We start from the raw sequence: 17,147 nt of genomic DNA on the forward strand, positions 1-17,147 counted from the left end.
TTTTCTACCATTTACCCAAGGACATATAACTGCCATGCCTGCTAGCTTCTGTAAAGATTCATGAATATATCATATTTCCTATTAGATACCAATTATTAGTACCTAATTAGGTACATATTTCCCATTAGATGGCAATATTTTAAAATATTTTACTAAGAAACCTAAGAAAGATTTCTTTCTTTGGCCTTAATATCACTGCTATAAATATCTTAATAACAGTATTACAGCTTTTTAAAATATTTCCTTCAATATGATACTGGTTTACTATTTATCTTGAGGACTGTGGCTCATCCACAGATCCTTCTATAGAGTTTCCATTATTTGAGTTACCAGAATGACAATGATTTGAAACTCTTTCATGTTGTTGCAAGGACATTTTCATATGTGGTTTATAGTGATGTAATGGTGTACCCCAAATTTATGTCCACTGGGAAACTCAGAATGTGACCTTGTTTGGAAGTAGGATCTTTGCAGTTATCATTAGTGAAGATGAGGTTATACTGGAGTGTGTGGGCCCTAAATCCAACTACTGATGTCTTGATTAGAGAAAAAGATACATAGAGACTTCAAAAGAACCCCAAATGAGATGGAAGCAGACTTTGGAGTGATGCAACTACAAGCCAAGGAATGTCAAGGAGTGCTGGGAGCAACCAGAGCTCAGAACAAGCAAGGAAGGATTCTTCTCTGAAGTCTTCAGAGTAAGCATGTCCTTGCTGACACATTGACTTTAGACTTCCATCCTCCAGACTGTGAGAGAATACATTTCTGTTGTTTTAAGTCACCAAATTTGTGGTAATTTGTAGCCCTAGGAAACTAATACAATGGTTTATGCTGATTTTCCTCTCTACTAGGTTTTCATTGACAGAACACACTTTAGGTGTAATTTCCCATAAGTAAATTACATATTTAAGTAAATTACATATTTAAGAAAAGTAATCAGAGTAGAACAATGGTGTTATATGGAGCTTTTTATACACATGGTTCTTGAAGTTGCATTATGAAGTATGGTATTAAGGTGAAAATGACTGAAGCTATAATGTACCTTTCAATAGTGGACTCAGCATTAGGCATGAACAACTGTCATAATAGAAGAAACAGAAATCCTTGAAACTGGAATGAAAAAGTCTCTCAACTGTTCCTAAGTTTCATTTTATTTTAAAGTTACAAAAAATCATAGATATGAGTCATGCTAAGGTGTCACTTCTGGTGTAACATCTAAAAGAACAAGCCCAGAGCAAGTAATAATAAAAAATATATATATAACTCTTAGTCACAGAAGAGCACAAGAGAATTGAAAACATCATCTAAAAATACCCTCGAATCTGAAGCAAATTTAACTGAATATATGCATATGTTTTGTGTCTTCTCATACGGTAGAGGGTGGAAAAGACTTGCTAAGAAACACTTCATAAGAGGGAAGTGAGTAATGGTTGATTCTATCTGATAGGAGGCTGGCCCCACACTTAACTGAGGACACGAATTAAATCTTAAGGCTCTCCTCTCATGGGTATAGGATACACTTCCTTACCAGTTGAGTAGATCTGGGTAAAGGAAGTTAGAAAAATACAAGAAAGATGAGAGCCCTGTTGTGCAAAAAAAAAAAAAAATTATAATAAAGCAATCTTGTCATGCCTATTTCAAATGGTCTGCTTACAAGGTTGGCCCTTGGCTAATCTCTGGGGAATTTGGACTTTGGGTGGCTTTCCAGCATTCCTAGAAATAACGAGGAGTCACTACCTAAACTGTATAAACACTATGGATTATGTTGAACACCTGCTTTCCTTTTGGGAGTCTACATTTGGGTTCATGGTAGGCAGAAATTGCCTATGTGACCAATCCCTAGTAAAAAAACTTAGGCACTGAGTAAAGACTCCCTGGAAAACAGCATTTCACAGGTGTTGCCATACCACACAGCTGGGGGAATTAAGAATGTCTTGTGTGTCTCCACTTAGAAAAGAGCCTTGGAAGTTTGTACCTGTTCTCCCCTGGACTTGGGCCCATGTGCTTTTTCTCTTTACTGACTTTACTTTTTATTTTCTTTTTATGTAATGAATCTTAGCCATGAGTATAACCACGTGCTGAGTCCTGTGAGTCTTGATATATCATGAACCTGGGGGTGATCTTGGGGAGCCCGACACACCAGCTTCTCCACAATATCAGTCTACAGCTTCATCTCAATGCTCCCCCCTCTCCCAACTAGCACTTCAGATTACACGCTACTTAACTTAGACTTAGCTAAGGAGAATGTTCCCACAATACTTTGAAGACTAAACAGCTTTTATTACTTTAATCAAGAATGAAAAGAGCAACATTCTATTTTAAATGAGTATTTAAGTTTTTTACTCCTTGATCTGATTTTATTTTTCTTCCTTGGGCAGCTGAGACTGGACCAACTTGTAAGGGTATTTATCTGTGGATTAAAAATATATTTATTTGCAGACTTTAAAACATTGCTATCTGTTCTTCTGTTCCTGGATACATCAAGCTTGCCTTAAACTTTTGCATCAGCAGTTCTTTTCTGTCTGTGATGCTCTCCCCACAGCTTTGCAAATCTGGCTCTGTCTTTTCATTGAGTTCTCAACTGTCACCTCCTTAGAGAGGCCTTTCCTGATCGCCAGTCAAAAGTAATCCTCGCCCCAACCATAGATCACCCTGCTTTATCTTCATCATAGCACTTATTTCAGCCTGTAGTCTATTCATGCTTTATTTATTTGTTTGGTGAAAGCCTCCCTTCTCTAGAATGTAATTTCCAAGGCTTTTGTTTGATTTGATCAGCATTTTAATTTCAGTGCTGAAACAATGACTGGAAAGAAAAAAAGACATTTAATAAATATTTTGAATAAATAATTAAATTATTTGACTAAATAAGAGAAACACTTTGGAAATTTCATTTAACGGCTTTCAGTAGACTACTATCCTGATTTTGCCTTTTTCTTTCTTTTTTTTCTTTTTCTGTTGTCACATTCATTGTATTCTTCCTCGGGTTCCTCTTTTACCAGTGGGTAGTCACTTTTCTTTATTCCACCAGGAGGCCTTTCAAACAGCCAGACAGGCAGATGGAGAAGCAACACCATCAGTCATTGTCAGGTGTGCACTTCTCTTTTGAGATAAAAGGGCCAGCACTGTTATTTAAACACCATCCAATCCCTTTTTCATCTTACAAAATTTATCTTCAACAAAAAACAAGGAGGCAATTTCTATAATTTGCACAGTACATACTGAAAGAGCAGATGTCATTAAGATTCACTTCTTTCCTTCTGTTCAATTGCTTTTATGAAAGACAGTGGGTTTTCCATGTCTTCTTCAATTTAGAATTATTGAATCTCTGAATCTCAGCCATATCTTGTTTGTCAGATATTTTGGCAAATTAAGTAGTAATGCGGTACACGAAAGAAAGTCGGGTTTCCACAGTGACTACTCTACCACCCTTTTTGACATTCCCATCTCCCATTGCAGCCTCATCTGCTATTGCACTAGCCTTATTCTCCTTGTACCCTGATGATTTCCTCCTGAACCTTAATAACTGCACCTGTCCTCAAGATTCAGCCTTCTGCAATTCTCCCACAGTGAGACTGGAGCTCATTTTCTACTACTGAGCTTACACTTGAATTTCTCCAGCCTTCAACCTCACCCAAAGTCTTTATCTTCAATGGCTTGTGGCCATTTATTTGTATTTGGAGGTTCAACCTTTAATGAAATACGTCCAGCACTTAATTTTTCACCTTCTCCCCAAAGCAAAACTCCTTTTTCTTTCTTTTAATATATACATACATATTTTAATAATAACATCTGAAATAATTTCTTCTCCATTATCAAAGTACCCTTCATAACCAGTTATCATGAAACCATATAAATAGCTTATTATCTGTCTCTTCTTTACCTTTCCCTTAACTAATTCACTAGCATAGGCTGACAACACAAAGCCCAAAATTACAATACAGCCTCCCAATTCAGAGTGTCTCAAAGTGTGGTCCAGCCATCCTTGCAGCAGAATCATTTGAGGAGCTTGTTAAACTATAGATACCCAGACATCATCTGAACCCTAACCTTCAGAATTAGAAATTATCTCTCTAGCACCTATCTCTACCTCAGCCCAAATTACTCCACAACTGTCTACACATGGTTTACATTGGGGCACACCTCTGTTGAAAGACTACCCCTTTGTATCTAAGATATCTGCATGCATGTATAAAGTATAAAGTTAGCCTTAAGGATCAGAACTCCCTCACATTTTAGAAAAGGAAATTCAGATCCAGAGAAATTTTCACCTATGGAGCTTACAGAGTAGGTAAGTGGCAAAGCTTGGACTATATCTCATGTCTTGTGATTTTCAAGCCATGCAGAAAAGAGTTAACAAAGCAGGCCTGACCCTGCTTGTAAAATGCCCTGGGATGGCATCTGGAGACTTTGAATTGGACAGGGTTTCCACCATTCCCAAGACTGTCAAGAATGGCTCAATGTGTTTAAAATGTTTTTACAAACAATATGGTTTAAAGCCAGAGGTGGATTTAACAGCAGGCACATTGGGTGAGCACCCTGGGCCCTGACTTCTGAAGAGCCCTGCAAAACTCCAACTTTACACTTTATTCTAATGTAAAGGGCTCAATATTTTCTTCTGCCCAGGGCCTCAACAGATCTTAATCCATCTCTGTTTAAAATAAGTACCTGCTTTCCTTCTGGGAGTCTAACTGGGATTTGGGTACATGGCCCTTTCATGGGATGTTTAGAAGAGGTAGTAGGAGTAGTCAAAACAGCAGTCTTAGCGTGATATAAATGCTGACTTAATTACTAAGGCTGAGTCCTGGTTTCATTGTCTATAAAATTGGGCCAACAGTATTCACTTTGTAAAGTTTTTACAAAGATTTAAGAATAATAGTACAAGGGTTCTATAGTATACATCCTTTAAGGAGGAGCTATTACTTTCTTTCAGAGTGTTTTTGAATAAGAAGGACTGATCAGAAGGAATTCTATTAATCAAATTTTTGTATAAATATTCATATAGCAATGGACCTAATTATTTATGTGGACTAAAAGTTCCCAATTATGTTGAAATTTGTAAGCAGATTGTTTATGTCATATCTATGTAGAGCTCCTCTAAGGGCTTGCAGGAGGATTTGTGTGGAGAGCAAGCACTAAAAGAACATGTTTATACTCATCCACAGCTTTCAACTCATGCTTAGCTACTTGTCTTGCTTTGGGGTCCTGCCCATTCCGCTGATTTCTGGGCCCTGACGTCTTTCTGGCTGCCAATCTGTACCCCTTAACTATTTATTGGATGCTCAACTCTTCATCGAACTGTATGCTTTTCCAACCATTAGTTCACACATGACACATTCACCATCATTCATTTGGTTCTATATACAAGATCCCCACTGAGACTCTATTCTGGCTATTTCCCTGACTTCATCTCTTGACCAGCTTTGTAATATTTGCTCTTGAATAAAGTATACTTTATTTTTGTAAAAGGAGAATTATTAGGCAAATATAATCCCAGTCAGTGGCATCATTTTTGGAAGAAAAACTCATTTTTGTTATTTATTCTTTTTGGTGAACACTTCTTAGTATTAACGTTGGCTCATCTGAAATAATGTAACAAAAAGATTTAAAGTTGACTTATTTCAAATTTCTTCAGCAATTCAAATGAAGTTTCTTTAGTGTATACTAGTGTAACTGCCATAAAAAAGCAGGCACTGACTGCAAGGAGTGGCTTTATGGTACACCCTTTTCAGAAAAAAAAATCCTTAGTCTTCTATATCAAGGGCAAAATATCTAAACAAAGACATTTGCTCTATTTCTCAACCAGACATGATATACTGGTAAGAGTATTGCATGGGAATCAAGGGACCTATGTTTCAAACTATAGTATAATTGCTATGAGCCTTTTTCCACCTTTACTTTCATCTGGGTAATGGTGAGCTACTCGAACTCTAAGAACACCAAATCACTGATTCCAAAGAAGATATGCACCCCCTTGTTTATTGCAGCATTGTTCACAAAGCCAAGATCTGGAAACAGCCCAAGTGTCCATCAGTGGATGAGTGGATAAATAAGCTGTGGTACATATACACAATGAAATACTACATGGCCTATGAAAAAGAAAAAAATATTACCTTTTGAGATGGCATGGATGGACCTGGAGATTATTATGCTAAGTGAAATAAGCCAGGCATAGAAAACAAATATTATATGATCTCACCTATATGTGGAATCTAATGAACATAGTGAACTGAGGAATGGAATAGAGGCAGAGGCAGGGTCACATGGAGCAGAAGGATAGCTGTCAGAGGAAGGGGGATGAGAGGATGGGATCAGAGAAGGTGAAGAGATTAGTGAAATTATATATACACAACACATAGATACAGATAACAGGACAGCATATCCCAGAGGGAAGAGGGGAGGGAGTTGGGGAAGGGGGGCAAAGGGGTGTAATGGGGGACATGGGGGGATGGGTTATGGTGTTATATTGAGTGGGATACTTGAATCCATGTTAACACAATAAATTAAAATTAATAAAAATTAAAAAAAGAAGAAAACTTTTGCATGATCCTATTCTCTCTCTTTTCCATGTGCCACTAGGACTTTGACCTCCAGGATAATCTTGGAAGTCATGAAATAAAAATGACAGAGTCTGAAAAAAAAAAGAATGTGAGTGGAAGTGATTGTGCCACTTCCTTCTAAGGTGGCTTTGAAGCAAATATCCCACCTCCATGTTCTTTTCCTCTAGCTCCTCCCTAGATGTTGACACCCAGGGTAACCTTAGAGGCCACATGTTGAAGATTGTAGAGCCCCTTTCATTCAATGTGTGTCAGTGGCCACATATATAATCAGCCCTTCCCTCTTACCAGTTAGAAACACCTGCACTATTATGTTAAGCCATTAACATTTTGAGATTTTGTGTTATAGTAGTGAGTATGTCCCTAATGAAGTTGTTTCACCTCTTTATTCCAACCTCTTTGGGTTGTTATAAGGATTAAATGAATTAGAACAATGCTGACACATAATAAATGCTCAATAAATGTTAGCTAGTCATATTGTTACCTGCTTCAATGCTAACTAGTTAGCATTGAATATATAAGTTTCCATGGACCTCCATTTCTTCAATTATAAATTGTATGAGCCATGCTTGATTATTCCTAATTTTCCATAAATTTGCAATTTTATAATCAATCTACTAAGAAAAAAAATTATCTTAACCCACAGAAAGTGGCCAGATGATGAGGTAGAAGCATTCAGAACATCAAGTAAAGAGAGAAAAAAAGAAAAGAGACAATAGTACAGAGTACACTGAAGGAGAAAAGTATTATTAAAAGAAAAAGTATATTTTATTTCTCAAATGTATTCATCAATTATGAAATAAGCCTTGAAAAGAAGAATATTTACAAACCGGGCTGTGTCCGTGAGACTTTCATTCACACCCAAGTGGATATCTTGTGTGGTAAGAAAACAAGGGTGTCCTCCCAGAAGTGCAAAGCCTGCCATAAAAGAAAGAGACAAAAAAAATGCCAAAGAAACACAATTATTAAGGACTATCATCAACTCAATTTAAAGTCAAAATCTTTTTTTTATAAATTACTTCTTTTTATAAGATTTTATTTATTCATTTTAGAAAGGAGAGAGAGAGAGAAAAAGAGAGAAGGGGGGAAGAGAAGGAACTCCCATATGTGCCTTGACCAGGCAAACCCAGGACTTCAAACCAGCGATCTCAGCATTCCAGGTAGACATTTTATCCACTCTGCCACCATAAGTCAGGCCTTAAAGTCAAAATCTTTAAAACTCTCCAACCTCTCTAATAGGAAATTCCCAGGCAAAGCGAAATGAAGAACTGAGGGAATTTTCTGTATAATATGCACTGAACTATCCTTCGTGTGTGTGCCCATTTCTTCACCCTCTTGTGCAAAACCTGGCAATAATGGGACATTGTCCCCTTTGGGATGCTATGCCTGATTTTGATTCTTTAAAATATAAAATGATGTCTATCCAGTAAAACAGAAAATTACTCTAGTATGGGATATTATGGATTACAATGGAATAGTATTCAATAATACAAAGGAATGAACTACAAATACAGACAACATAGATGAATCTCACAAATGTTATACTAAGTGGAAGAAACTAGACACAAATAATGGATACTGTACAATTTCATGTATATGAAGTTCTGGAACAGGCAAAACTAATATACAGTGTGTCCTTAAAGTCATGGTGCACTTTTGACCGGTCACAGGAAAGCAACAAAAGATGATAGAAATGTGAAATCTGCACCAAATAAAAGGAAAATCCTCCCAGTTTCTGTAGGATGATGTGGCAGCATGTGCGCATGCACAGATGATGACATAACACTGTGTATACAGCGGAGCAGCCCATGGCCATGCCAGTCGAGATGTGGATGGTACAGAGGAAAGTTCAGTGTGTTCTGTGGCTCGCTAAATTCGAATCCGTGACCAAAATGCAACGTGAATATCGGCACATTTATAACGAAGCGCCACCACATAGGAATAACATTACTCAGTGGGGTGGGATAAGCAGTTGAAGGAAACCGGCAGTTTGGTGGAGAAACCCTGTTCTGGTAGCCATCAGTCAGTGACGAGTCTGTAGAGGCTATACGGGATAGCTACCTAAGGAGCCCTAAAAAATCTGTGCATGAGCCCACATCAAACTGCACTGAATAGGTATGAAACTGGCAGAGTTTTCCTTTTATTTGGTGCAGATTTCACATTTCTATCATCTTTTGTTGCTTTCCTGAGACCGGTCAAAAGTGCACCATGACTTTATGGACACACTGTAGAATGGCAGTAGTTAAAATGTTAGTTGCTGCTGAAGAGTGTGATTGCTTGGGAAGGAGCACTGGTGAGCTTTCTGGGGAAATGGGAATGTTTTATACCTTGATAGAGTTTGTAGGCTACATGGGTCTATGTATTCTTCAACACTGATTGAACTGTGTATGGGGAACCAGTCCCTGATCAAACTTTCAGTGAGATATACAGGACACATAGTGGAACTGGATTTAGTCTTCTTCATCCAAAGAAGTCTGCTTTTATTTGTTTATGCTTTCCCATCGGATATTTTTGAACAAATGGTTTCTTCGGTTAATATCTTACTTTCTGTCTGCAAAAATAAGAGTATATCTTATTTTTCTCTTTCTTTTCCTTACAGACCACTGGAAGCTTTGGAAGAAGGGGTTTAAAGGAATTCATGCACTAGAAATCCAAGGGCTCTGAAGGCTTTTGTTGGTAGAACTAAGGCAGTCATTAACCTCGCTGTTCTTCACTTTCCTACTTGCAAAATAGTATCACAACTTTTATACTGTCACCTGTGTAAAGGTGATTAATTTGAAACAGATTGAAAAACACCAGCTTCTATTTCACCTTGAAAGTCAAATATCAATGTTAAATAACGAAAAGAGTCATCTCTTAGGATGTGTATTTTTCTATCAGCTGCTGCATTTACTGAAATGAATAAATGTATCTGTTTATCTGCCCAACTAACTTGTAATAAAAGAATATAATTATCAGCAAACACACAGGAGAATCACACAGTTTTCCAGGCAGGCATACACAAAGAGTGAGTGAAAAATAAATAATCTACAACTACACACAGTGACATTGATACATCTCACAAACCTAATGCTGAGCAAAATAAGCCAGGCACCAAAGAGCATATGCTGAATGATTCCATTAATATAATGTTTGAAAACAGGCAAAACTAATCTGGGATGTTCAAAGCCAGGATCAGAGTAACCCTAGGGTGGGAGGAGTAACAACTGGAAGGAGATACAAGGGAGGGCTGCTGATTGCTATTAATATCCTCTTTCTCTGTCTGGGTATTAGTTACAAGGATGTGTTCACTATAAGAATTCACTGAACTATATGCTTAAAGATTTATGTACTTTCTATAGATGTGTTACACTTTAATAAAATATTACATGAACAATTAATATGGCTTAAGTTGGATGGAAATTTTTATTCTCTCCTCAGGGATAAATAGAAACATGACTATATCTCTGCAATTCAGGCTTGGGATGCAATCCTCAAGGACTGTCCTGTGAGGATCACCTCATCCCAGAGACTGGCACAAATTCAGGAATTAATAGGCAGTTTTAATTACATCCCATTTTCATTCTAAGTACCAAGGTAAAAGGTTTTGATGAAAAATTGTGCCAAGGGACAACTATTAAGATGCACATATACACAACAGAAAAGCTTTATTTTCCATGTTCTTTGTCCATGTTCTTGGTTGAGGTTTACTGTTTCTGTAAGCACTTAAAGCAGCTACTTATTCTGACTCTCCTACTGTTGAGCTTGCCAGAATGTCATATGCAATTAGAGCCAAGGGTATTTATTGAGGATAATGATGAATACTCTGTGAACCATAATTTTTTATGGTCTTATGTTCCTTTTCTTATGTATTTGTTGTTATAGTTTGCAATTTTGTGCAAGTTTCAGAGCTCTTCTTTATAGAAAGCCATCACTGAAAAAATGTTTAGCGCCACCTATAGAAACAATTTTACTGAAATAAAACTACTGTTACTTGTCTATATTAAATTAGATACTTACAAAATACCTTTAATAATAGCTTTTAGTTCTAGATCTGCCATTAGCTCTGTGTCTGTAGACTATTTGCTGAACCTGCTTTCTTTAATGGTCTCTCCTTACAGAGTCATCTTCAGGACTGAGTGAGATAATCCATGTAATTAATGTAGAGTACTTGGTACAGGGTCTACACCCAAAGGTTTATTAAATATCCATTCTTGGTTTAACTAATAGTTTAACAAACACATTATATGTGGATAGTAAAGCTGGTCATTTATACAGGGATATTTGATACCAAAAATAACATTGGAACAGAGAAAAGTAGTAGAAAACACCACCAACTAAGAAGAATTAGCTTTAAAAAAAACTCAAAGTTGCAAATGTCTATGTATTAATTATTTTAATAATTTAAAAAGAGAACAGTTCTCATACTAATGATAAAAAATGATAAAATAAAATTCTGTCCAAGTCATGGACAACCAGTGTTGAAGGGAAGCAGAATTTGAGAATTACTAACTGGTTTATGGAGTAGTCATTTTTCTCTTTACTATATAAGAGATGTTCACACGGTCTCTTAAAGGAGCCAGCTTTAAAGAACAAAATGTTCTCATCTGTTTTTTTTCTATGACTTTAAAGATTAGGTGACACCTTATATGTCTCCCCTCTTCTTCCTTCGTTCTTTCAAGGGACAATGGGAGTATATTAATAAGAAAATAACAGTGAACTTGGCACCTAAATCCTGATGCTATTTATATTAACTGAGCGAACTTAGGAAGTCAGTTAATCTATCTGAACTTCATTCTGTTATGTGTTTGATAACTTATGAATTACTGATGATTACAAAGCAAGAGTGGTACAAAGTTGATGTTCATTTCTAAGCTTTAGAGAGCTCTGATGCTTGCAAGTGGGATAAGATATTTGAAAAATAAACCAATGTGTTTTTTGTTTGTGGTACTTCCTCCTCAATCCTATCCATTTGTACATTTGGGCATTCATTATTGTTGATTCAAGGGAGGTATGATAGAACAGAAAAGCAGAGATAAAGAAAAGAGGAAATGTGTGGCTTGTAAGTTTAAAAATAGACTTTGTGAAACTTAGTACAAAGATAATTGTTTTGAGAAAAAAATAAATTTTTGTTTCAACAGCCTAGGATTCCAGCAACAAACAATAGATTTGAAAGAATACATGGATAATCTGAATGAGTTTTTCCTCTTACTTTATCACTAGGCCCCCAATACTGGGAACTGGAAAGAAAAGAAGAGCAAGAGAGAAGCAATAGCAAAAAATTGATGGACCTTTGACATTATAAGCTCTTGTTTGTCCCTCAGGTCAAGTACTTCAGGTTGGAGAGCATGATGGAAATTTCAAAAGATTTTGGAGAACCCCAGAGCTGAGAACACCTGTGTCATGCTTTTAAGACAGAGCTCTAACCTGACCAGGTGGTGGTGCAGTGGATAGAGCATCGGACTGGGATGCAGAGGACCCAGGTTCGAGACCCTGAGGTCGCCAGTTTGAGCGTGGGCTCATCTGGTTTGAGCAAAAAAGCCCACCATCTTGAACCCAAGGTTGCTGACTCCAGCAAGGGGCTACTCGGTCTGCTGAAAACCCGCAGTCAAGGCACATATGAGGAAGCAATCAATGAACAACTAAGGTGTTGCAACGCACAATGAAAAACTAATGATTGATGCTTCTCATCTCTCTCTGTTCCTGTCTATCCCTCTTACTACTCACTCTCTGACTCTGTAAAAAATAAAAAAAAAGACAGAGCTCTAGGAGACCACAAATGTTATAGAACTCCCTGGCACCCAGCATGAGGAAGAAATAATAGCATAGAGAGAGCTTTGTGTGGCATGTGCCCAGTGTGGCGTGGAGAGCTGCCAAGAGGTTGAGAAAGCCAAACTAAGATATATTTTAGGTATTTTGATCATAGTGAAGCAAAATCTACAGTGAATGGGAGACAGCCAAGTTTCAATGGGGATACAAAAGTCCCAGCAGACTTCAGTGTGGACCTTTGATGATGGTGTCTTGATGACTAGTCACCAGATGCCCATAGCCCTAGATGTCTTTACATTCATCTACTCTCTGGGACTTAACGATGACAGTAATGTAAGGGATATGAGACCCCAAATTGATAAAGCAAACCTGAAATTACTGAAGATTGATTAATATTACAGAGATTAAGTTTTTACCATTTAGCAACATTGGTACAAATATAAAAATGTTCTTTACATGTTAAAAAAATACACATTTCTCGACCACATGAGTTTGAGGCATGAGAATTTGTGCCCATTTACATTTTGTACTTAACATGAAGTGCTATTTGGGACTTCTACCCAAGTCCTCATTGAATTCCTACAGATGAAGCTAATTTTTCTGCTTGCAGCTTCTATGAGAATTGGAAAGGGCATTTAGAGGATTGCACTGCTGCTCCCAGAGACAGTATTTCCCCTTTATAGTTGCAAAAGAGAAAGACAGATTCTGCCCCCTAAACTGGGCTACTCCTCCTAGGTCCTCACCCTCCAGCCCCCTTTTCAACACAAGAGTGAATTTATCATTGGACTCACCTGTTTCTGTAGACAGTCTTGTTCGAGTACTTCTTTTTTCAAAAATCATGCCTAAAGACTTTCCTTGCAATAAAGGCAAATACTGAAAATCATGGACAAGAATACAATTAAGATAAAAACTATATATTTATATCTAATACCAAAAATTATGTTTTAAGTCATATTCTTTACATTATCAAAAATATAGAATAATCACTGCTTCCAACTAAATATTTTTAAATGTTACTTAAAAAGTGAATTTAAAGTGTTTTTCTTTTAATTTTCTATAAAAATGGGGGAAGGGAACAGGAACTCCCACAAATTATTGACACATAATTAGAAAGTATTATTAGTTGCTTTGGGTTTAATCTGCACACTTATTTCGAAGTATATTAATATTTACTCTGGAACCATCTTCTTACTTAAATACATGGAAATCTGCATCAGTATTCAATGACCTTGACTCTGCATGGTTCAGAAATATTTTCTCAGCTAGAAACATGCTACCCTGTCCCAACATGAGGCACTAAGACCCCTAAAGATGAAGCCTCAGAATGTCAGCTACACTTCATCATGCATCCTTGTGGGAGTGCAAAGGCTTTGTTTCTGAAAGTCCTGTGGAGACAATCTAGAGAGTTCAGGGTGAGGTGGGGCTCTTCCTCCTTCTATAGATATACTTTCTCAATAGGATGAACCCTGGAACAAATAAATTCCTGCCAGCTAAACAATCTCTCACACAATGTAAAGGACAAAGAACTGGGATATTGGGGAGACCTTTCCTCCTTATGTCAGATCTTCTATGGGAATATTATTCCATAACACTTGGAGATACTCTGTTTTCAGTTTGTTCTCAGTAACTTGCTGAGCTAGCGAACTAGGTAAGAAAATTAAGGTTGTTTAAAATTTTCTCAACTTGAAACCAACTCTTTTAAAAAAAGCTTTTAAACAAGCTTGGAATACAAAAATTATTTCACAATTAAACAGTCTAAATGAAGCTACTGTATTAATTAAACATGTTGCAAATATAAATTGCTAAAAATGAGGAATAATGATTACAGCTAAGAACCATATCTCATCTTTTCTCCTACTTGGTTACCATTTAGTTGTTTCTTTGCTAATCTAAATTTTTAAAACACCGTCACATCATTGTAAAGTTTTTGACAGTATCTTAATAATCATATATCTGAAATGCATTTGCAGTTGAAATTTGAAGAAATATATATATATATATCCTATTTTTAATTCGATAGAAAACACAGAGAGAGAAAAAAGGAGGTATAAAAATAAATTATTTCTGGAGAATGATCCTTCAGGTTCTGATCTAGTTAATAATGAATTTCAACATTCTACATGAAAGACGTGCAATGACTTATTGAATAACTGATTTTTATGCTTTTTATATGCTTGTACTCTCGGTGATAATAAATTACCTTGACTGTGTGGTTTCATTACTTGCTACTGATTAGGAATTTTAATGTGTTTTCATTTCCTTCTTTTTTTGTAAGGCTGTCTTTTTTTTTCTTTTTTACAGAGAGAGAGTCAGAGGGAGGGATAGATAGGGACGGACAGACAGATAAGAACAGAGAGAGATGAGAAGCATCAATCATTAGTTTTTCGTTGCGATACCTTAGTTGTTCATTGACTGCTTTCTCACATATGCCTTGAATGGGGGAGGGGGGGCTACAGCAGACCGAGTGACCCTTTGCTCAAGCCAGCGACCTTGGGTCCAAGCTGGTGAACTCTGCTCAAACCAGATGAGCCCGCACTCAAGCTGGCAGCCTCAGGGTCTCAAACCTGGGTCCTCCACATCCCAGTTCGATGCTCTATCCACTGAGCCACTGCCTGGTCAGGCGTAAGGCTGTCTTTTTAAAAGTTGGTTGGTAGTAATGGAAGGTAAGATGAAAATGCTACATACTTCTCCTTTCTGTTTTATCCTAAATTTCAGATCTGCTGATAGCCATAGCATGTACTTAATTTCTTCTCCTGTAAAGTTCTTTAGAGTGAGGAGATCACGACCCTTCAGCTGTACTTTATTTTGCAGTGGTTGTCCACATCTACAAAAAATAAAAAAAAAGAAATATATATATTAACAAAAAAGAACATGTCCTATGATAACTCATTGTTTTATTCTTGAAACCAAACAATAAATCCCATGAAGCCTTATATGTCTCTGCAAAGTGCTAATGCATTGAAAATGTAATGGCTGTGGTCAACATTTTAGATACCTTGTATTTTGATTGTTGAGAGAAAATAATTTGAAGAAAATAGTTGGATTCTGTTTTGGTGCAACTAGTCATGTGGCTTTGATACTTACTAGTTGTGCAACCTTGGGCAAGCTATTTAATCTCTCCTTTATAGGGTTGTTGTTAAGATAAAATGATTTAATACATGGAAATCAGACAGTGTCTGGTATATAATAAGCAGTTGATAACTTTAGCTATTATTAAAATCATTAGATTGTGCAATCAGAATTTGTAATATACATAGAATAGAAAACAATGTCATTCTTTTTTTTCCTACTGTCCTTCAAATCTATTTTCAGAAACTTGTTCTTTTAACTTGTCCCTGGGCAAACACAATGGACCCTGTGGTTTTTGTAGTAGTGTTCAGGAAAAATAAAAAACTCATCTACTTGTTTTATTCCCTCAAAAAATCTCAGTAAAATAATGTGTAATAATAAAAATTTTTTTTTTAACTTTAAGAAGTGTACTGCAAGTTAATTACCTTTTCCCTTCTAGCTCATGCCTAATTCAAGCTGGCCTCCTCTATAAGGAGAAGAGAGTCCATAAGCTATTTCTTCTGATTCCCCTTTTTTTAGTTCATTCATATAAAGCTAAAGGAAGGTGAGGAGTTAAATACCAGGCAAATTCTGGTTCTATTCTAGTAATCTATCGGTGGGATAGGCACTTGAGGCTGACTCTCTCATGGGGTGCTTTTCAGGGTCCCTTGGAGAATTTTCTGATCACTGGGAATTTCTCACAGCAGTCCTTGATGGCTGACAATTACATCTCCTCTGCCATCCAAGAGACCACCCTCAGACTCTTTTTGCTGACATCTCTTCACCCCTTCAGCAGGTCTTGTGGTCATGATGCTAGGTCTCTTTCTCATTCCATATTGGTTCATGGGAAGCCCTTTATGTTCTCTGCTTTTATAAGAGTTAGGTCCATCCCAGTAAAGACTTGTTTCTTGCTCTGCCATAAAAACAGCTAGTCATCCAGTCCCTTCTACATTAGATTTCCCAGATATAGGTCTGAGATTAGTATACTCTATCCCCAAGCTCTCCTCTTGATTGGTGCCATTGGAGCCACTGTCCCTAGGCTTGAGATAAGGAAAGAGTACTCCTCTATGTGGTGAACATTGTACACTACAAAAATGCTCTTCAAATCTACTACCTGTTTCTTGGTTTCTGCAATACATATTAAAAGCCACAGGAAGTCACCAATGGGTTGCAAAACTAATTCTTATGTATATCTTTTGCAAGTCCTGTTTTAGTGGTATGGTAACTAACTTTGGAATGAGGGAAGAGTCAGCATCTATTGTACATGGGCAGAAACTAAGACAGAAAAAAGTCCCATTTTGACATTCTGTTACATTATGATGACAATAATTATTATTTGAAATGATCGTTATATAAAGTAGACATTTATTTTTTTAGTGTTTTCAGTGTTATCTCTACTTAACAATAATTAGTATTGTATACATTAGAAATTATGAATAAGCAAGGGCAAATTGTGGTTTACCACATGTATTAAACATTAATTTTACTATTAAAACAATTGTCACAAAATGATTATACTTTAATTCCAACCTAAGAAAAGAACTTGGGCTACTTGAGATAAAGAAGAAATTCTCTGGTGGATTTATGTATGTCTTTTTGCAATGATGATAAGATGATAGGTAGGAAAATCATAAATTCACTTAATTTGTTTCCACTGCATGATGTCAAATAACTTAGACAAATGAGTATTTTACTAAATATCCAACTTTCTTGCAGAGTTGATTTGTTCATTTAGTGTTAAGTAGGTGAGTAGACTTTTTAGTAGACGATTTATGAGATTAAGCCTTTCAAAGTTTC

At 36.6% G+C, this 17,147-nt stretch overlaps 1 protein-coding gene and 1 long non-coding RNA gene across 2 annotated transcripts in view; one reads left to right on the top strand and one right to left on the bottom strand.

The window, feature by feature from the left end:
- Positions 1–9,624, top strand: part of LOC136316884 (uncharacterized) — a 32,522-nt gene extending 22,898 nt beyond the window's left edge. The window contains exon 2 of the long non-coding RNA XR_010727816.1: positions 9,154–9,624. This is a non-coding gene — a long non-coding RNA (uncharacterized lncRNA). The remainder of the gene's footprint in view (positions 1–9,153) is intronic.
- Positions 1–17,147, bottom strand: part of OTC (ornithine transcarbamylase) — a 66,072-nt gene that overhangs the window by 39,314 nt on the left and 9,611 nt on the right. Inside the window, exons 2-4 of the mRNA XM_066249222.1 lie at positions 14,988–15,126; positions 13,094–13,175; positions 7,385–7,472 (exon numbers count right to left, since the gene is read on the bottom strand). Of these exons, the coding sequence (XP_066105319.1) occupies positions 7,385–7,472; positions 13,094–13,175; positions 14,988–15,126 (309 nt within the window). The remainder of the gene's footprint in view (positions 1–7,384; positions 7,473–13,093; positions 13,176–14,987; positions 15,127–17,147) is intronic.

The sequence above is a fragment of the Saccopteryx bilineata genome, chromosome X, assembly GCF_036850765.1.
Source record: "Saccopteryx bilineata isolate mSacBil1 chromosome X, mSacBil1_pri_phased_curated, whole genome shotgun sequence".
Taxonomy (NCBI): Eukaryota; Metazoa; Chordata; class Mammalia; order Chiroptera; family Emballonuridae; genus Saccopteryx; species Saccopteryx bilineata.